Source organism: Microcaecilia unicolor, chromosome 1, assembly GCF_901765095.1.
Source record: "Microcaecilia unicolor chromosome 1, aMicUni1.1, whole genome shotgun sequence".
In the NCBI taxonomy this organism is placed as follows: Eukaryota; Metazoa; Chordata; class Amphibia; order Gymnophiona; family Siphonopidae; genus Microcaecilia; species Microcaecilia unicolor.
In genome coordinates, this window is record NC_044031.1 from 531,379,084 (window position 1) to 531,401,247 (window position 22,164).

Below are 22,164 nucleotides of genomic sequence, written 5' to 3' on the forward strand. Positions count from 1 at the left end.
ACGGGAAGGGACAAAGACCGAAGGTCTTTTTTTTTTTTTTTTTTTTTAGCGAAATCGCGAAGACGCGCGAGGGTCAACTTGAGGGGCATGAAACGGCGGCAAAACACGACCGTCCCGAGCGCGGACAAAAGAAGACTGACGAACACGAGCCGGTTCGGGCGGGAAGACGGCCGCGCATGCGCGGTGCGCATGGGCGCGCGAGAGCTAGCAAAGGCCTTTGCTAGTGAAGTTTCCGATTGGAGGGGCTGCCGTGGACGTCACCCATCAGTGAGAACAAGCAGCCTGCTTGTCCTCGGAGAACTAACATTAACCCACATTTTGGTGCCACCTCTTTATAAGTATATCTTATTACCATCCTTTTTCACGTTTCTACCAAAAATTGAGATTGTACTGTCATGATAAGTTCAGGGAACCCCTTTATCACCTTATATTAGCAACATTATGATTCATAGCTTTCTAGACGTGCCAGTACCTTGTTTATGTGATAACTAAAAAACCCAAAGATACATAACAGATACAAGGGGAAATGTAGAAAGGTGCTTTTACTCTTAGGAAGTTTGTTTCCAAGATGGCTGGTTTGTTTCCAAGATGGCTGCTGACAATTATCTGATGGATTTTGGCCGTTCATCGATAGCCATTTTCATTCCCAAATGGCAGAATGAGGAATGTAGTTGGCTCAACACTGGACCAGAACGGTAAAGTCAGAGATGTACATACAGAGCCAAATTTTGCTTTCTGTCAGTGCAAACATTTCTTCATTGCTGTTTCATTACTTATGGCTCTTAGCACCTTTAATCAACCTTGAATAAACATAAGCTGGATCAAGTCTTTTAGGTGCTTCAGATGCTTTATCCAGAACAGCTGTTCACAAACCTCTGAGCAGTTTAGTAGCTTCCTTCTGTACCTAAAGTTAAGATAATAATTAGTATGAAGTAATCTAGAAGCAGTAAAAGAAAATAGCACTGCCAGTCCTGTAGCCTACCTACAAACATGCAAAACAGATTCCTGGTACTAAAATATATAAACTTCTAAGACTATGTACTTTCATGATACACATAAAAAGTCATAACATTTGGGTACTAATACTCAAGAGTGCACAGGCAGCAGCAGAGAGGTGGGCCACTGGGGCCATGGTCTGGAATCTCTGCATGGAATCATTGACTAGGGAGGCTGGAGGGCAAGGAAGGAGACTGGTTTATTTGACTTTTGCCCTTGGAGTGTGACTGCTATCTGAAGCTTCAAACCAAAAACTGCATTCTACAGCAGTTTTCCCATCTTCTGTTGGCCTCAGGAGGGGAAGGACTGCAGCAATAGCACTTGCAAACTTCTATTTTTGAGTTGAAAAAAATGCCTTCAAAATATTCCCAAACCTGGTCCTAAAGGCACTCGGCCCAGTCAAGGTTTCAGGATACCCACAATGAACATTCATGAGAGAGATTTACATGCCCTACCTACACCGCATGCAAATCTCTCTCATGAATATTCATTGTGGGTATCCTGAAAACCAGACTGGCTGGGGTGCCTCCACCTTGATAAACTCAAAGCAAAGCAAGCTATTGGTCCACGCCAAGCCCCACATAGGCATTCCTTATCCTATATAATAAAAAGCACCTCCAACATTCTGAAGCTGACTCTGTAGCACTGTGGGGTTTGTAAGTCTGTAGTTCAGCATTTCATTGGCTCTCACTGTCCCCGCCCTCACCAATCAGACAGAACGGAACTTGGAGGAGGGAAGTGGAGTGGATTGAATCTCTAACAAACAATCATATACAGGGAGGTACGAACATCAGCAGAGGCAAGTGCACAGAACGGAAGGGAAGACAAACATTTAATCACTTTGTCACTCAAACACATACATACATACATACACACACACACAGACATCACACACACACAAAATCACTCTGTGTATCTCTCTCTTACACTGTCTGTAAAACACACTCACTCTCAGTCTCTCACGTGGGCAACTGTATGTTGCATTCTCACGAGTAAGGAGCTCTTCTGATGTGATTGTTAAACTGATTGAAGGGCCTGAACAAGGAAAACTTTTACCACATTGTAACACAGTTTACACAAAAAATATTGTATATAAAGAAATCTTACAAATGTAAACAACAATTATATTCAGAATTATATTCAGAATACAGAGCTTGGGGGTGGGACTGGAGATTGGAACCAAAAGGATGTTCTGCTGTGGCTTTTTTCAGGGCTGTGTGCTTGGTCTGTATATAGTGCTTGATTTTTATATAGTGGTTCTTGATCCAGATTGGTTGGTGTCCGTCCAATTACATTTAAACTCTTGAATGTGGGAAAGGCCGTTGGTCTCTGTCCAATCAGTATAAACTTGCTAGTTGCTACCAAACAACCCACTCTAGAAGATCTGCAGGGATATAGCAAAGCGGATCAACACCTTAATCGGCGCAGGGGCAAAAGCAAGTTTCAAACAGGGCAATCACTTGACCCCAAGGTTCTACAGCCTACCCAAAATCCATAAATCATATGTTCCACTACAGCCCTCATAATTGCAATTAACTCACCTACTCATCCTTTAACATGATATCTAGCTGATCGTCATATCTGTTATGTTATATGTTATGTTATACAGGGGCTTTTAGTCCGCAAATACCATTTAGTTCATTGCAGATTACATTTAAGAACCATAGAGAAATAAAACTCTAGAAAATAAAACTGTTAGAAAGATTCCAAAATAAATAGAAAAAGAATAAAACGTTCCACTATATCTCATAAAAGATATACTAGAATTAGAAAAGGTTCAAAGAAGGGCATCCAAAACAGTAGTGTAGCCAGAAATCAATTTTTGGGTGGATCTAGGGGTGGACTGGGTAGACATGACCTATGCATTTCTTCTCTGCCCGCTATTCTGCCCCCCCCCCCCCAAAGCAGTAAAAATGAATACCTCGGCTGGCGGGGATCCCCGGGCTCTGCAGTCCTCTCTGGAGTCCCCCTCCCCCAAGCACTGCCCACTCGCACCCCCACTTGCTCAGTTCAACCAGCATCCCCTCCCCCTCATGCCCACATGCACAGGGGTGCCAATTGAACTGAGCATGTGTGAGTCGGGGAAGTGCTGGTGTCAGCACCTGGAAACATGTTGGTGATTGCCATAGGGATGAGATTTAGCAAAAGGGTTTAAGTAATAGCTTTTATAAGCATATAAAGTCTCTGTTACAGTTCCATAGGCTAGCATTTAAGGGGGCTATTTCAAAGTTAGCAATGTATCAGTATACAGCACAGCTAATAGGCACAGGAAGCCTCAGTTTAGACTTTAATTCCCTCTCACCCACCCACCTCTGGCCTTATCTCTGTTTTATAGGCCCTTGAACCAAATAGGAGGTTCCAAATTTAATTAGGGCATCTCTATCAGCCAGTAGCTCTTAGAAATACAGTCTACATAGATCCACAGAGGGGAACCTGCTAACAACATTAAATAATAATAATAATAACAAACTAAATATTAGCATAGCCTAGCATATAACTAGCAATCTTAAGGGACTTTAGCTTACAAATTTAGGATCATATGTAGAAAGCTGAAATCCAGAATCTCCAAAGTAGCATTTTCAGAAGTGCTCCCTGTTCCACGCGCTGGACCCAAGAGATAAGCAAAGCTTTGAAGTCTCAATGTGTGGATGAGGCGATCATGCAGGAAGGAGGGTTTTAGATTTGTTAGGAATCAGGCAACATTCTTGGGAAGGGGGAGCCTATTCCAGAAAAATGGGCTTCATTTTAATCAGGGTGTGTAACCAGGCTGCCGGTATCAACATTTAAACTAGAAACTGGGGGAAGGCCAACAGTCACTCCAAATCACATGGTTTGGAACAACGTGTCTTTAAAAGATATCACCAAAATATGGAAGATATTTTTGGGTGGATCTAGGGGTGGACTGGGTAGACATGACCCATGCATTTCTTCTCTGCCCCACCACCCTCCGAAGCAGTAAAAATGAATACCTTGGCTGGTGGGGATCCCCGGGCTCTGCCAACTGAAAAGTCCTCTCTGATAGTGAGGTTGCAACAGAGACCATAGTAGATCAGGTGTCTTTAAATACAGAGCAGACAGATTTTAAAGATTGCAAATTATCACTGTCAACTAACAAACAAGTTGTAAGTAGGAACACAAAACACTGAAATGTCTGTATGCAAATGCCAGAAGCCTAAGAAATAAGAAGAGAGTTTTAGAATATATTGCACTAGATAAAAGATAGATATAATGGGCATCTCTGAGACCTGGAGGAAGGAAGAGAACCAATGGGACACTGTCATACCATGGTACAAATTATACTGCAGTGATAGGGTGGATCGAATTGGTGTACAGGTAGCATTATACGTTAACGGGGCCTTAAATAGATTAAAAATTCTGCAGGACACAAAACACATCTTGGAATCCCTATGGATAGAAATTCCATGTGTAAAGGGGAAAAGGATAGTGATAGGAATATACTACTGTCCACCTGGTCAGAATGAACAGATAGGTGCAGAAATGTAATCAGAAATTAGGGAAACCAACAAACTGGGTAACACAACAATAATGGGTGATTTCAATTACCCACTAATATAAGAAATCTGTAGAATTCAACTTCATAAATCCAAAATAAGCTTCTACAATACTATTCTGTATCTAAAGGAATGTCATCTAATCCAACTACAGTGCACTCCATTTAAGTGCACATCGGATAAGCGCATGCTCTGTTTAACTGCATGCCGTACTTCGGTCCCGTTTTTGGCACCATCAATTTCTATGGGGACAAACCGGTTTAGCGCACCACTGATAAGTGCAAGATTCGCTTATATGCATGGTTTAAGACTGCTCCTCTGCAGGAAAGACTCTGCATAAGCGCACGCATGGAATATGGGAGTCAATTGATGCGTGACAAAGGGGCGGTAAATTTGAAATCTCGTTGGTTAACTACCACATGCAGAATAAGCAAAAGAATGTTGTTAGAGTGTACACTGGAGTCATCATCGTCGTCGCGCAACTGTATGACTTTAACACTGGCTGAACGAATATTTATTTATTTATTAGGATTTATTTACCGCCTTTTTGAAGGAATTCACTCAAGGCAGTATAAAGTAAGAATAGATCAAGCATGAGCAATAGACAATTATAGCAGTAAAAATATTCAAAAACAGTACAAAGAATGGCATGGTATACTATTTATAATGTCAACACAATACGTAATAGAACATTATAGGTGATAGCGAAGGGTAGAGCAAAGATGTAACATATAGAAGGGTAAGAAAGTAGGAAGAGTTAGAAAGTAAGGTGATTGATTTAAAGAAAGTTGCACATGAGGTCAGAGAAATGGTTAAATGTTATCTCAGCTAGAGTAGGAGTGGATAAACATGTCCTGCTGCAGTATATGCAGCCTGAGGGTGTGTGTGTGTGTGTGTGTGTGAGAGAGAGAGAGAGAGACTGACTAACGAGTTAGTTACTTCTTCCAATAAAGGCCTGGTTGAAGAGCCAAGCTTTCACCTGAAGTAGAGATAGTCTTGTGTTAAGCGCAGCCTTTCAAGCACTGCATTCCACAGTATGGGGGCTACTCCGGAGAAGGCTCGCTTGAGGGTATCACATCGTGTAATGTCTTTTCGGGAGGGTGTGGTTAGTGAAAGTCCTTGGGAGGACCTTAGTGTCCTTGGCGGTGTGTGGAGGATCATCCTATTTTTCAGGTACTCAGGGCCATTTCCTTTCAGGGCCTTGAAAATCAGACATAGAGTTTTAAATTTAGCCCTGTATTGTACTGGTAGCCAATGAAGTTTTTGCAAAAATGGTGTGATGTGGTCACATTGCTTGCAACCTTCTATGAGTCTTGCTGCTGCATTCTGAATCAACCGGAGCCGGTTCAGGCCCTTTGTAGTCAGACCATTGTATAGTGCACTGCAGTAATCCAGTCTTGATGTTATCATGGCATGTACAACTGGGATAAGATTTACCTTCTCGATGTAAGGAGAGGCAGGGTAGCTGTTGCAAATAGTAGAAACAGTTCTTACTTCTTAAAAAATTAGAAAACAAACAAAGTCAAGCATCTATTGCTAAAGAATATGGTGTCAATCCCAGTCAAATTTCACATATCTTGAAGCAGAAAGATCAGCTTCTGGAAGACTGGCAAAACAATACAAATCCACACAGGAAACATAAACGGCGGGAAAAGCTGAGGATGTAGAAGATGCTCTTCTTCGGTGGTTTTTCTCAACTCAGGAGTAGACAGTTTCCTGTCAGTGGTCCACTGCTTATGGAAAAAGCTAATAAGCTAGATGAAAGTCTTGGACTAACTGAATTCAAAGCCACAGTTGGGTGGTTGGAAAGATGGAAGGAGAGGAACAACATAAAATTCAAGAAACAGCATGGTGAAAAACAAGACGCTGATGACTTTGGTGCTGAAAATTGGGTTGTTTCAGTTCTTCCTACCATCTTGAACGAGTTTGCACCTCATGACATTTTCAATGCTGACGAAAACAGTCTCTACTGGCGAGCAATTCCTGATGGAACACTTGCATTCAAACAAGCCGAAACTACAGGAAGTAAAACGTCGAAGGACCGACTGACGATCCTCCTTTGTTGCAATATGGATAGGAGTGAGAAGTTGGAACCACTCGTCATTGGAAAGCGCAAACAGCCCCGTTGCTTCAAGAATGTTAAGTGACTTCCTGTGTCATACGAGGCTAAAGCAAATTCATGGATGACTGGGGAGATTTGGAAGCAGTGGCTAAAGAAGTTAGACACTAGAATGCGGGCACAAAAGAGTCAGATTTTGTTGCTTTGTGATAATTGTGCTGCACACAGTGATGATGTCAGGCTGTCTAACGTCAAGGTAGTCTTCCTGCCACCAAACACTACCTCTCTGATCCAACCTATGGATCAGGGCATAATAGCCAATTTCAAGCAACATTATCGGGCTCTTGTGCTATGTCGCCTGATGAGCGGTATGGATGACCAGACTGGCAAGGATAAACGTGATGTTGAATTCCCTACATATACAGAAAGAAGCCTGGAATCATGTTACACAGGCAACCATTGTGAACTGCTACAAGCAGGCAAGCTTTGTTAAGGATGTGGAGAGGGACGAAACAGATGCAGCTGTTGCAAACGCGTCAGATGAACAGGCTATTGACATCCCAGCCATTGTTACTGAAGAGGAGTTTCATCACTACATAGCTGTTGATTACGATCTACAAACACTGATGTCCAGTTATGTGCCTACACTTAGGCAACGCTGATGATGAAACAGATGATGAAATGAGCAGCGAGGCACATGCTGACGAAATTCAATAACCTCCTGTCACTTTTGCAAGAGCGCTGGAGAGTCTCAACACCGTGCGGGCCATCTGGAGGCCACTGGATGTCAGTGCTATGACAGTTTTTACCGTCTGGCAGACATAGTCTATGGAACTCACAGACACAATAGTGTACAGAGGACTATGACTGATTACTTCAAGTAAGCCTAACGTCAGTTAATGGAGACTGTATATGTACATATAATAAACAGTACTGTACATATGTTTATCAGATGTCAAGCTTCTTTGGGTCACAACGGTTAAGTGCATGCTCCGGTTAACTGCATGTATTTCTTTGGTCCCAGACCCTTGCACTTAAGCAGATTGCACTGTACTTGTAAATAGAATGGAGAAAAAAAGACTTCAGTAAGAAAAAGAGATACACCTACTTGTAAGGCAAAACCTTCATAAACATAGGAGGCTCTTCATAATCATCAGTCATAAAAAAAATCCACTTATAATACTATTTCAGTATTCTTCAAAATAACAAAAATCCTTTTAAAGATACAGAATAGGTTTAGAAAAGAAAATGAAAAAAAAACGTTGCCAACAAATATGTGCTTATCTTGGAAAACAAAGTCTCTCACCCGTCTTGAAGTAATGCATTCCAATTAAACTTTACAAATCCCGACAGGGATTCCCTGTTTCACCACTTCAGACTGCTTCAGGGGAAAATGCATTGTATTATATTCAATCCAAGATAACAAAAAACTTGAAATTTCCAAGAAAAAAAACTTTCCAGCTTACAGCACTATCAAAAATGATTTCAATTACTCCAATACTGACTGGGCAAATGTAATATCAGGGAATGTTAGGGAGGTCAAATTCCTTGGTGAAATCAAGGACTGCTTTATGCAGCAGCTGGTTCAGAAACCAACAAGAGGGGGAACAATTTTAGACCTAGTCCTTAGTGGAGTGCATGATCTGGTGCAGGAGATAATGGTGCTGGGGCCACTTGATAACAGTAATCATAACATGATCAGATTTGAAATAAACTCTGGAGTAAGTACTGTTAAGATCCCCCTTAGGGAGCCCCCCCCCCTCTTGACCCTTGCCGGACACCGGTCCAGGAGGGTGAAGAGGGTCTTTCAGAAGGCTTGGAATATATCCCACCAATAGGACCTCTATTACCTGACTCCTGTCATTATGGATATCAGTGTGTGAATTCTTTTCCCCATAATGTGTCTGGTGAATGGTATTTAGTGAAGAGTAGATTTATGAAAGAAATTATTCTATCACTGTAGGAAATAAAAAGAGTGAAACTTTGAGTAATACCAAGATACAGCTGAAAGTTCAGATATGTAGAAACTTTTATTTCTTACATCAGTCTGGTACGCTCATCACGGGGCCTTAGGACATCAGTCCGTAGCTTTACATCTCTGGAGAGTTGGGGATCGAATCCAAACTCCTCCCAGATTCACCTTTCCTATTTACCCTTTTTCCTCATTATTCACTTCATTAAAACTGTATAATTATATGTAAATCTTGTTTTCTTACAGTAGCTGACCACAAGCTAACCACAAACTAGATCAGAAGCCCAAATGTCCCCCCCTTACACATTTCCCAATCCTCTGCAATACCTTCTTGTCTTAAGTCTCCGTCCTCCCTTGAGCGAAGCTTCTCCTGTCTTTTTAGGCTATTCGGTGTATGTTGAAGTTGATCCCAGTTATGTCTCCCCCATCCCTACCTGTAGATCTTGGGTTAAGTAAGATCCAGGCAGGTCACATTTTGTGTAATTCTGTCGATCGTGGGTTAAATGCAATCCAGAAATTTTTCTCTGTTTGTGTCACTGTGTTGTTTGCCTAAGCTCGGCTGTTTTTCTATCCTTCCGAGGCTATTCTCTTTTCCTATCTTCATAGGCATCCATCTTAAAAAAGGATTCCACCTTAGCCTAACCTAACTTGTCAATTCAGGTTATCTAATTCTTCATTTAAGCTTTAAAACTGCATTTGCTTGTTAGGCCAGATCCTGATTTGACTTGCCAACTAGACACTGCTTCAGCAGGTGCCCAGTGTTAAGTCTTATCTCAGTTTTACTGGCCTAGCCAGTGCCTCTCAGGGCCTAGGCTTCATGACAGAGCCCACCACTATTCCAGTGACGGGGGCTCTGGCTACAACATATATTAACAGTACACATAGGAAATCCAATACATTAACATTTAACTTTGAAAAAGGAGCTTACGAAAAATTAGGAGAATGGTAAAAAAAAAAAAAAAAAAACCAACCCTTAGAGGAGCAGCTGCGAAGGTCAAAAATTTACATCAGGTATGGATGCTATTCAAAAATACATCCTAGAAGCCAAGACCAGATATATTCCATGTATTAAAAGAGGAAGGAAGTCAAATGATGCTGGCGTGATCAATAGAAGGATCCGATTGAAAATAATAAGAAACAGCATAAGGAATGGTAAGTCAAATGCAAAGCACTGATAAGGAAGGCAAAGAGAGACTTTGAAAAGAAAATTGCGCTAGAGGTAAAAACATAGTAAAAACATTTTTAGGTATATTAGAAGCAAGAAGCCAGTAAAAGTATCAGCTGGACCGCTAGTTGACCAAGAGGAAAAAGAGGCACTCAGGAAAGACAAGGCCATAGCAGAGAGATTTATTTATTTGGATTCATTAACTGTCTTTATGAAGAGAGTCCTCAAGGCGATGTACAACAGATACAGTTTAACATAAAACTTAAAATTTTGTTAACAGCATAACAATAGTAAAATGACCAAATACAAGCATAGAATAAATGAGGTAAACTTGAAAACAGCAAACTGAAACCTAATAATAGGACTACCGTGAAACAGTATCAAAAATATACACATTCAAATACCAAACATATAATACAATGTCAGCATAATACCAATAAAACATCTAATAAGCACACATTAGAACATTCAAATAACAGATATGATGCTAAGGCTTTATCTACAATACAGCTTACCATGTAGCCAAGGAGCCAAGTGCAGATACAGTGGTGGAAATAAGTATTTGATCCCTTGCTGATTTTGTAAGTTTGCCCACTGACAAAGACATGAGCAGCCCATAATTGAAGGGTAGGTTATTGGTAACAGTGAGAGATAGCACATCACAAATTAAATCCGGAAAATCACATTGTGGAAAGTATATGAATTTATTTGCATTCTGCAGAGGGAAATAAGTATTTGATCCCCCACCAACCAGTAAGAGATCTGGCCCCTACAGACCAGGTAGATGCTCCAAATCAACTCGTTACCTGCATGACAGACAGCTGTCGGCAATGGTCACCTGTATGAAAGACACCTGTCCACAGACTCAGTGAATCAGTCAGACTCTAACCTCTACAAAATGGCCAAGAGCAAGGAGCTGTCTAAGGATGTCAGGGACAAGATCATACACCTGCACAAGGCTGGAATGGGCTACAAAACCATCAGTAAGACGCTGGGCGAGAAGGAGACAACTGTTGGTGCCATAGTAAGAAAATGGAAGAAGTACAAAATGACTGTCAATCGACAAAGATCTGGGGCTCCACGCAAAATCTCACCTCGTGGGGTATCCTTGATCATGAGGAAGGTTAGAAATCAGCCTACAACTACAAGGGGGGAACTTGTCTATGATCTCAAGGCAGCTGGGACCACTGTCACCACGAAAACCATTGGTAACACATTACGACATAACGGATTGCAATCCTGCAGTGCCCGCAAGGTCCCCCTGCTCCGGAAGGCACATGTGACGGCCCGTCTGAAGTTTGCCAGTGAACACCTGGATGATGCCGAGAGTGATTGGGAGAAGGTGCTGTGGTCAGATGAGACAAAAATTGAGCTCTTTGGCATGAACTCAACTCGCCCTGTTTGGAGGAAGAGAAATGCTGCCTATGACCCAAAGAACACCGTCCCCACTGTCAAGCATGGAGGTGGAAATGTTATGTTTTGGGGGTGTTTCTCTGCTAAGGGCACAGGACTACTTCACCGCATCAATGGGAGAATGGATGGGGCCATGTACCGTACAATTCTGAGTGACAACCTCCTTCCCTCCGCCAGGGCCTTAAAAATGGGTCGTGGCTGGGTCTTCCAGCACGACAATGACCCAAAACATACAGCCAAGGCAACAAAGGAGTGGCTCAGGAAGAAGCACATTAGGGTCATGGAGTGGCCTAGCCAGTCACCAGACCTTAATCCCATTGAAAACTTATGGAGGGAGCTGAAGCTGCGAGTTGCCAAGCGACAGCCCAGAACTCTTAATGATTTAGAGATGATCTGCAAAGAGGAGTGGACCAAAATTCCTCCTGACATGTGTGCAAACCTCATCATCAACTACAGAAGACGTCTGACCGCTGTGCTTGCCAACAAGGGTTTTGCCACCAAGTATTAGGTCTTGTTTGCCAGAGGGATTAAATACTTATTTCCCTCTGCAGAATGCAAATAAATTCATATACTTTCCACAATGTGATTTTCCGGATTTAATTTGTGATGTGCTATCTCTCACTGTTACCAATAACCTACCCTTCAATTATGGGCTGCTCATGTCTTTGTCAGTGGGCAAACTTACAAAATCAGCAAGGGATCAAATACTTATTTCCACCACTGTATATAGATGGGGACAAGATGGGTGGTACAGAGTCAGCTGGGATAAATAGATGGGTAGCTAAACTCAAGGCAAGTTCTTTGTACAGTTAAAGATATTAGGAACTGGTCTAAGCTGCAGTGTGTGTAGCTAGCTAGGCCAGAATGAGTGTACAGTCAGTCACCATATATATTAAAGGCTTGGGGAACAGCCAGGCTTTCACCTGCTTCCAGAAGTACAGGTAGTTAGATGTAACTCCTCTGGGAGTAAATTCCAGAGTGTGGGGGCTACTCCTGAGAAGGCTCGCTGGCTGGTATCACATTTTCTTTTTATGAAGGTACAGATAGTGTTACTCCTTGAAAGGACCTCAGAGGTCTCAAAGGTGTATAAAGGGCTTATTCTTTAAGTACCTTGGCCCATTTTGTCTGTGGACCTTGAAAATCAAACAGTTTTAAATTTAGCTCTGTAAGGTACCAATAGCCAGCGTAGTTTTTGCAGAAACGGTGTGATACGGTCATGCCACTTGAAGCCTTCTGTCAGACGTACTGCAGCATTCATGTGGACTTGATTTGATTGCTGGACGGGGGGTCCTCTCCGTCTTCCGCAGGTACATTGACTACTAAAGCAAGGTCCCGTTCTCAGGGAGGAACCATGCATCTTACTGCTTGGCCATTGAAAGGGCTCTGTTGACACAAAAGCGTTATTCTAATTTGGTCATTGCTTCCTTGTTTCCTCACTTTTCAGAGGCGGCCCACTACCTGCAAGAATCAAATGATATCCGGCTGCCAACCTGAGGGACCAAAGCTCCAAAATTGGCTATCGAGCACGACAAAACGTCCACCCTGTAGTGCTTGGCAAAGGTATGCTTGTATACACAAACCAGGACTTAAAAGCCACCTACTTCAAAAAAGTGCTTTAACCAACAGTTGTTTCACCAGTATTTCACCAATATTCCACCAATATAATATGTAATATTTATGTGTAGAGTACCCTCAGATATAAACCACTGTAACTGCAGTCAATAATGCTGCTAAAACGTGGCATAGCACCTCTTTCATTAGGTAACTCTCACTCTGTTTTTTGGGAGAGAGCAATCTCTGCTCACATTTTTTTATGCTTCCCAATCACCACAGTGCTATAAAATCATTTATTTCTTTTAAAATATATACTAGGTGAAAATATATACTAGGTGAAAAAACTGGCCTTGATCTGTGGATTGTGCGAGACAGAATGAAAGAGGAAGAAGTGATTCATGCAGCCTTAACCCTTTGTCCCTGAGGAAAGTGATTTGAAACCCCGCGGAGTCGGGCGGTTCCAGGGGAAGGCAATTGTTTATTGTGTCAGCAAGGCAACATAGTTCTGCCAGGGAGGCAAGAACTCACGAGATAAGTGCACAGTTTTTTCACCTAGTATATATTTTAAAAGAAATAAATGATTTTATAGCACTGTGGTGATTGGGAAGCATAAAAAAATGTGAGCAGAGATTGCTCTCTCCCAAAAAACAGAGTGAGAGTTACCTAATGAAAGAGGTGCTATGCCACGTTTTAGCAGCATTATTGACTGCAGTTACAGTGGTTTATATCTGAGGGTACTCTAAAATATTATATATTATATTGGTGGAATATTGGTGAAATACTGGTGAAACAACTGTTGGTTAAAGCACTTTTTTGAAGTAGGTGGCTTTTAAGTCCTGGTTTGTGTATACAAGCAGTTGAATGTTACCAGAGACATTGATATTGTGAATTCGTTTTCTGTTGGCAAAGGTATGCAGCATCAACCACGTTGCTGTCTTGAAAATATCTGCCAGAGACAGTACAGTAGTCTCCGCCCAGGATGTCACTATATGCCTCATAGAATTAGCCCACAAGGAGCCAGCTTCTCCGCAAGCAAATAAGCTGATGTAATTGTCTCCTACAGTCATCTAGCAATTGTGGGCTTGGAAGCCATGAGGCCAAGCCTTTATTTACCAAAAAGCACAGTCTGTCCAATTTACAAAACTCATTCGTGACTTCCAGATATCTAATGAGGACTCTCTGCAAAAGGACAGAAGCTCCACAGATTTGGTTGAGATGAAATGCTGATACCACTTTCTGAAGAAAGGACGGAACCATATGCAGGAAGATATCCACCTCCAAAAATCAAAGAAAGGGATCCCAACAAAAGAGAGAGCCTGAAGCTCTGAAACCCCATGTGCCAACGCAACACTACTACTATTTAACATTTCTAAAGCGCTACTAGGGTTACGCAGCGCTGTACAATTTAACATAGAAGGACAGTCCCTGCTCAAAGAGCTTACAATCTAATGGCCACCAAGAATGCTGTCTTTAGCATAAGATCTGAATCTTCTAAAGAGCCTGAAAGACTAAATTAAGGTTCCACTCTGGCCATGGAGTATGAAAGGAAGTCTGCAAGTGGCCTGCTCTCCGCAAGAATTGAATGATATCCAGGTGAACCACAACAGACATCGTCTATAGTTGGCCCCTGAAACAGGGCAAAGCCGCAATCTTAACTTTTAGAGAACCCAATGCCAATCCTTTCTGAAGACCTGCTTGGAGAAATGATAGGATGTGCGCAATCTGAGCACAGAAGGAAGATAGTCCACACTCAGAACACCAGCACTGAAAAGTCCTCCATACCCTTGCATAAATGGATGTAGAGCATTTCTGAGCCTGAAACAAGGTAGCAATGACCAAATTAGAATAATATTTTTGTCTCAACAGAGCCCTTTCAATAGCCAAGCCATAAGACCAATGGGCATGCATCCTCCATGAGCACCGGACCTTGCTTCAGTAGGCCATGTACCTACAGAAGATGGATAGGATCCCTGCCAGCAGTCAGATCAGGTCCACGTACTAATGCCTCCACAGCCAATCTGGAGCTAAGAGAATTATCTGACCCAATGCAGTGCAATCTTTTTCAACACGCAGCCTACCATGAGCCAATGACATACAGTAGATGTGTCTCTGGCCATGGCTGCAGTAGGGTATCGATCCCCATCGAGCCCGGTTCTTTCCAACAGTTTAAGAACCTGGGCATTTTGGAATTTCTTTTCGTCACCATCAAGTTCAGAAGCGGAGAACCCCATCAGTCCACTATCAGCTGAAAACCCTGGCTGAATAGATCCCATCCCTGCTGAGAAAGTTCACCTCTACATTCACAGATCCTGTGACGTGATCTACTGAAAGACAGAGAAGATTTTTCTGCACCCAACTCTTGAGGGAGGCTGCATCCACAGCCATCAGCAACTGCGGGTCCCTCCTTGCTTGTTGATGTCTAATCTAATCAGGTTATTCTATACCACTAGATTTCCACCAAGGTCCAAAGTGGTTTACAATAATATGACATATACAATAATGTGGCATATACAATAAAAAAAACAAGTCAATAACAACATTAACTAACCATTAACCAGTACTTTTGAGTCTGACTTAACAAGTAAATAGGGGAAGCAAAGGGAGTGTCTACGCCTCCCATAAAGAAGAAAAACACCAAAGGGTGGAAGCAGAACCAACTCCAAATGATCAGCCCAAACAGGAAGAGCATCAAAACAGTTTATTGGGACCCTACACGGTCTGTGTTTCAGCAACAAGCCTGCCCTCAGGGATCTAAAAACATAAAAATCAATATTTAAAAACATAAATCATAAAAACAAAAGTTATAATAAAATGTGTTGATGATAGGGAAACACATGGTAAATTAATAATATAAATACAGACATCATCAATGAGAAATATACATAAAGAAACCACACAAAATAACAGTATTATATAGTGATGATATAAGGATATCTAGAAGAAATTAAATAAAGGTTCAAATTCCAAAAATATAACTAATGCAGATACATCAAAGAATAAAAATGTGCCTGAAAGTACAGCCACCATCACAAAATACTGTAAGTATAGAGTGCAAACAGAAAGTGAAAAAGTAATAAAAAAGGAACAGAAGACTGGCACAAAGCCCAAGAAAAACCCTGAATTTGTCTGCACATTTTGTTTTTCATCTATGAGCCACACAATTTAAAAAAATTATTTAAAGGCACTGGCATATTGTACAGACGCATTCATGTTTCAGATATGTCACCCCTGTCTGCTGTCTCCAGAAACCCTAACCTTAGGAATTATTTGGTACCCTCCACTCTTCCTACACAACAAGAAAACATCACTAACAACACTGGTCATAGATCCTGCAACTCTTGTTCAGTCTGTGCCCACTCATTCATCCTCGATGTCTTCATTCATCCCACCACGATATCCTCATATATTATATTATTAATTTACCATGTGTTTCTCTATCATCAACACATTTTATTATAACTTTTGTTTTTATGATTTATGTTTTTAAATATTGATTTTTATGTTTCTAAACCCCTGAGGAAGGCTTGTTGCTGGAACACAGACCAAGTAGGGTCCCAATAAACTGTTTTGACGCTTACTTCCTGTTTGGGCTGGTCATTTGGACTTGGTTCTGCTTCCACCCTTTGGTGTTGTGCTTAACAAGTGTCTTGAGACTTTTGTGAAAGACTGTATAATAATTGTCCAGTCTTGAGTCAGTCGGAAGAGATCTTAACAGCCTGAAATAAATATGATCTTTCACAATTTCTTTTTGATACAAGATGATGAACTGGGGGAAAAAGAAGAGCCACTGCCATCACATAGTCAGAGAAAACTTGGATTGAAGCCCCATCAGAAAGTGAGCGAAGTTGGGTAAGGCATTCTACACTGCCCTCAGCTTCATGCAATTTATTGACCACTGAGATTGCTGTTCCATACAGGTGCCCTGTGCCAGATGGAACTTGTAATGAGCTCCCCAACCCGATTTCCTGGCGTCTGTTGTCACCACCTCCAATTGTGTTACTGGAAAGGGAGCTCAGACAGTCAAATTCTTGCCCGACAACCACCTCTGCATACTCTGTCTGGCAACCAGTGACCAAAGAAGATAAAGATCGCACTTCTGTGACACTAGAAATCAGTGGCTGAGAAGAGAAGAGATTCGTAAAATGGCCACATATGAGCCCTTGCCCATGGCTGTTGCCATTGACTCCAGAACATGGACATAGAAGAAGCCCCCTCATGATCAACGAAGGTGGAACTCCTGACACCAAAGCAGAAGGCTCCTCCATGGAAAGCACTGCCAGTGCCTCAGAAATAAGAGCATTGAGCTCCTCTTTATGAAAAAACCTCAGTTCTTTTGAATCATCTTCCTCCTCTAACAGCTCTGTCAATGATGGCTCCTCTGAATAGACTGAGGCCATGTCAGATAAAGAGGGAAAAGAAGAGGTAGGCTCATCTGCCCACTCCTAGAGGTCTAAATGAGATCTCTAAGGAGTCATAGGGGCAGCAGAGTGAAAAACTGAAGCACCTTGCAGCAACTCTGATTATCCCTGCTTCAGTAAATAGGCCTAGTGTAAGAGCAATAAAAAACCATGGAGAAAATAAAAATCCTGATTCAGCTGAATGATCTGTCAGGCCCTGAGGCTGTAAAATGGCAGCTGTGCTCTACGCGTGATCAAAGGCTACTCCTCAGTGCCAGTCAGCCCCAACAAAATGGCATCCATTCCTGTGCTCTCCTGCATCAAATTGCGCACTGGTCCTGTCACAGAGCCAGAAGATCCTGGCATATTTGGATGATACACCAAATCTGAAGATGTGCTGCTGCCAACTGCTTCCTCCGCGTCCTTTGGGATACCCGGTTTGCATGCACTGCAACACCCGACGCTGACCGGTGGGTCCCACAGTGGGAACATCCTGTAACTGCCTTTGTGCGAACTTCCATTCACCCCAACTATCACAAGCACAGTACAGTGTGTGCCATGTGGTGAGACAGGATACCTCCCCTGCATCAAGTAGAACTTGCAGCCCTCCAAGCAGTTCTGAGTCAAAGATTAGTCGTACTAACCACTGCTGGCTGCTCCCCCCAAGCTCAAAATCTCCTTAAGTCTTACCACAGATGAGAAAGGTTCAGGAATCATATTCTGTCCCATGCTCTTCAGCTAACCTCTTTCCTTCTCCCTTTTTTAAGGTTGTTTGCTGGAAAAGGAGAGGTGAAGGAAGAAGTAAATTCACCGGGCACCACGGACAGGGATCTGAAGTCCTCCAGATATGACTCTGCAGACTCAAACCACCTGCAAAGCTCAACTGGTAAACAGATGACCAACTGGACCAGGAGCAAAGCATTCAGAGCCAGAGGCTCAGTTAAGTTCTCTATCTCCACCTGCAGGTTGACAGGTCCTGGAATAGTGGGAAGATATGTAATGGAAACTGTTTTATCATCCAAATTCTAACATTCTTTATTTAGGAGAGCTAAATTCTGTGGGAGAGCTGATATCAGAACCTGCCTCTGCTGGTGAGAGATCATTCTAAGATTTAGCGACCTTTAACTCAGTTAAGAGGTTACGAGGAAAGTTCTTTACAAACGTCAAAAATTGTGTAACTTTGATTTTAATAACAGGCTAATTATAGTCTTTTTACAAGTCATTGGGAAAATAACAGAAAATACACTAAATAAATTTAAAAGACTTAAAATCAAATTTAATATCCCCCACTCACAAATTTAAAAACATTAACAACTCAACAACATTACAATGCAGTACAAGGTCTGGAAGCCAAATTTAGTAGTTTAAACCAGAAGTCCAACATAGCTTTCTGAGAAATGTTCCCTGTTCCATGCACAGGATCCCAGGCTCAGCTCCTGAGTGATCGCAGGTAATTTAGAACCTCTGAGATCACAAACAGGTTAAGGATGAGTGATACAAGTTGGGCCACTCACCAGGATGCTCTGCAAAATCAGACCCAGTCTTTCTAGGAAATAAGATGATATCTTGAGCTCCTGAATGTTCAAAAGGCTTTCAGAAAATCAGGCAATCAATAACATTATCTTTGATAAATTACTTTAAAAATTGGGGATGAACAAGTAGACTAGAGTTGTCAGTATACTTATCAGGCAGCAAAAGTGGAACATTCATCTTTTCCAATATGTCTTTAGGCATCATCATTAGAGAAAGATTTAAGTGACATTACCATCTGCTCCCCTTTCTTACCTCCTTGTCATCTTCTGTGCGTGCTGGGTACTCTTTAGCTTTGGTTAACCAGAAGCGAGCATTGATTCTATCTTTTAATTGAAGGTATGTCTTTCCCAAACTGAGTAAATTTTGGCTATAAAAATTTGGAGCAACTGTGGGGAGTTGGGGAGAAGCAAGCAAAAACAAACAAAAAAATTGAACATTTGCTTGCAACAACTAAGTACTTACATAAATACTTAATCTAGATTCAGATAATAATTAGTAAGTTTGCCTAAAATACTTTTGTTAACTCTAAATATCGTGTTCACACGGTAAATGAGGGCACATAAAGACCCATAAAGTCATCCAGTTTGCCCAACAAAGGCAAAGCCGCACCTGCCACTCTGTGAAGGTTATAGTCATTCATGCTTAAACACCAGTTGGCAATTTGCCATCATGCCAACCACATGCCGCTATGAACTTTCTTCAGTAATGGCAGGATACCAAGAATTTTAATAAACATTTAATAAACATACAGGTAATTAAATATAATGCAGTCTTGGGATAGTATTCTATGGAGTTGTAAGTACAACACTAGCTGTACCGTGCTGGCCTTTATCTGTTGTCATATATAAGTTGCTATGTCAACTGAGATAAATGAACAAGATAATAACAAAGGCTTATAATGATCATGATGTGGGTCCCAGATAGCAAACTAGTTACCTAGCTAGAATGCCCTAGTTATACCCTATTCCTTTGTAGAGGCTTGTATGGGCTTTTACAACACACATAATTGTAGCCAAATTTTAGAAAGGAATACTCCAGGTGTGTTGAGGTTGAGGAAGTAAACCTATATATATTTGGATTCTTGACTGATGTTTTGACCCTGTAGCAGGTATTCTCTCGCGGACGACGACTCACACGTAAGAATATTGAGCCTGCTTGTCCTCGGAGAATAGAAGGTACAAAGTATGCAGTTTGTACCCAGGGACCTCGTAGCCAATTTACAAACTACCGGTGTTGTTTCCTTTTGAAAATCAGCGCTCAGTGTGAAGACCTATGAAAGCATAAAGTATTAAGCTAGAAGAAGTGTGCCCAGGGGCTGGAATAAAGAGTTGCCTGAGAAATATGCAGTTGGTGAAACCTGTTTAATTTGCTTAGTGGGAACCAGGTCACCCTGAGCGGGAAGGGGTAGCACACTAATTTGCATATGATCTGCATATTGAGAACCAGGTCACCCTGAGTGAAAAGGGGGACATCACAATATATAGCATAAAGCCAGGGAAGCGGAAACCAATACTTTCACAAAGGGAATCAGATAAACAAAAACTGGAAGATCTAAAAGGCATTTTAAAGATTTATTCTGCAGCAGTGGCGTAGCTAGGGTAGTTGACACCCGGGGCCGGTCATTTTTTAACCCCCCCCCCCCCCCACCCCACAATCCAGTACTAGGCATACCGAGAATACAAAACACTCAGGACCTATAGAGCAATTCTACCATACCATAAGCAGTAATTTGTACGAGTCACACAAGGAAAAGGAAAGCATCTTAAACACTACAGTGAGCACTAGAACATCAATTCACCTATTGTACAATGAAAACAGACAGATTAGTACAGATCGTCGATCCTGTACAGTCAATGCCAACCGAAAGCCATGTCTTTTTCACAAACACAGATACACCCTAATCCACTATAGAATAAGTAATCATAAACTTTCTATTTAGACAAAAATTAAACTGAACCCCCAATGCCAGACTCTGCACACAATGCAACACCACAGAAACAGAAAATGTCCCCTAGTACTGTGCAAAATATAAAGACAGCAGATGTAAATTTGAAAAAACTAACAAATACCAACCACTTTACAAATTAACAAATAGAAATAAAAGAAATACAGAAAATAAAATAATACCATTTTATTGGACTAATACATTTAGCTTCCAGAGGCCAAAATCTCCTTCCTCAAGTCAATACAGTATAGTGCTGTTACAGTATTCTATCCTGACCTGAGGAAGGGGGTTTTGTTCTCTGAAAGTTAAGTCAAAATGTATTAAAATTAGTCCAATAAAAAGATTACCTTATTTACATGTTCTATTTATAAACATTTATTAACACAGCTACAATACTATATCCTAAAGGAAAAAAATAAAAATATATATTTTATTTACAGTTTGTTGTCTCTGGTTTCTGCTTTCCTCATCTTCTTTTCACTGTCTTCTTTCTATCCAGCATCTGTCTTCGCTCTCTCTCTCTCTGCCATCCAGTGTCTGCCCTTTCTAATGTCCCTTCCATCCACTGTCTGCCCTCTCTCTCTGCCCCTTCCATCCATTGTCTGCCCTCTCTCTTTCTTCCATCCACATCTGCCCTCTATTTCTGCCCCTTCCATCCACCATCTGCCCGAGTCTGCCATCTCTCTCCCCCTTCCATCCACATCTGCGCTCTCTCTCTGCCTTCCAGCCACATCTGCCCTCTATCTCTGCCCCTTCCATCCACCATCTGCCCTTTCTCTCTGCCCCCTTCAATCCGTCTGCCCTCCCTCTCCCATCCATCCAGGGTCTGTCCCCTCTCTCTCTGCCCCCTCTTTTCAGCCCCCAGTTCCAGCCCCCTTATTCCACCTGTCCCTAGTTCCAGACCCAGCCCACATCTCCCACATGCCCCCCTTTTCATCCCCACTATCCCACCAGTCCCCAGCCCTTTTCTCCCATCAGACCCAAGCTTCAGCCCCCAGCCACTTCTCCTTGTCTCCTTTTCAGCCCCTAGTTTCAACCCCAGCCCTTTTCTCTCACCAGTCCCGAGCTTCAGTCCCAGCCAGTTCTCCCTGTCCCCTTTAAAGCCCCCAGTCCCCACAGTTTCAGCCCCTGCCCCTTTTCAGCCCCCAGTTCCAGTACTAGCCCCCTTATCCCAACTACCCTCCTTTTCAGTCCCCAGTTCCAGCCCCATTCATCCACCACATGCCTTGCATCCCCCCTTTCAGCCCCAGACCCATTCTCCCACCTGCCCCAGGCATGGACCCATTTTCCCTCCTGCCCCCTTGTCAGACCCCAGTTCCAGCTTCAGACCCTTCTCCCCTCTGAGCACCCCCACCCCTCCCCAATGCCCTTCTCCCCTCTGAGCTCCCCCACCCCTCCTCAATACCCTTCTCCCCTCTGAGCATCCCTCTGAGCTCCCCCACCCTCCCCAATCCCCTTCTCCCCTCTGGGCTCCCCCTCTCCCATCTGAGCTCCCCTTCTCCCCTCTGAGCTCCCCCTCTCCCATCTGAGCCCCCTCTGAGCACCCCCTCCCCTCCCCTCTGAGCTCCCCTTCTCCCCTCTGAGCTCCCCTTCTCCCCTCTGAGCTCCCCCTGAGCAA

At 42.4% G+C, this 22,164-nt stretch overlaps 1 protein-coding gene across 2 annotated transcripts in view; it reads right to left on the reverse strand.

Annotated features, from left to right (window-relative positions):
* Positions 1-299: 299 nt before the first annotated feature.
* Positions 300-22,164, reverse strand: part of RMDN1 (regulator of microtubule dynamics 1) — a 104,275-nt gene continuing 82,410 nt past the window's right edge. The window contains exons 9-10 of one of the 2 annotated variants that reach the window (XM_030216225.1): positions 18,854-18,987; positions 300-904 (exon numbers count right to left, since the gene is read on the reverse strand). In XM_030216225.1, the coding sequence (XP_030072085.1) occupies positions 866-904; positions 18,854-18,987 (173 nt within the window). In that variant the 3' untranslated portion in view covers positions 300-865. The remainder of the gene's footprint in view (positions 905-18,853; positions 18,988-22,164) is intronic. The other variant, XM_030216232.1, reaches the window with a different exon arrangement.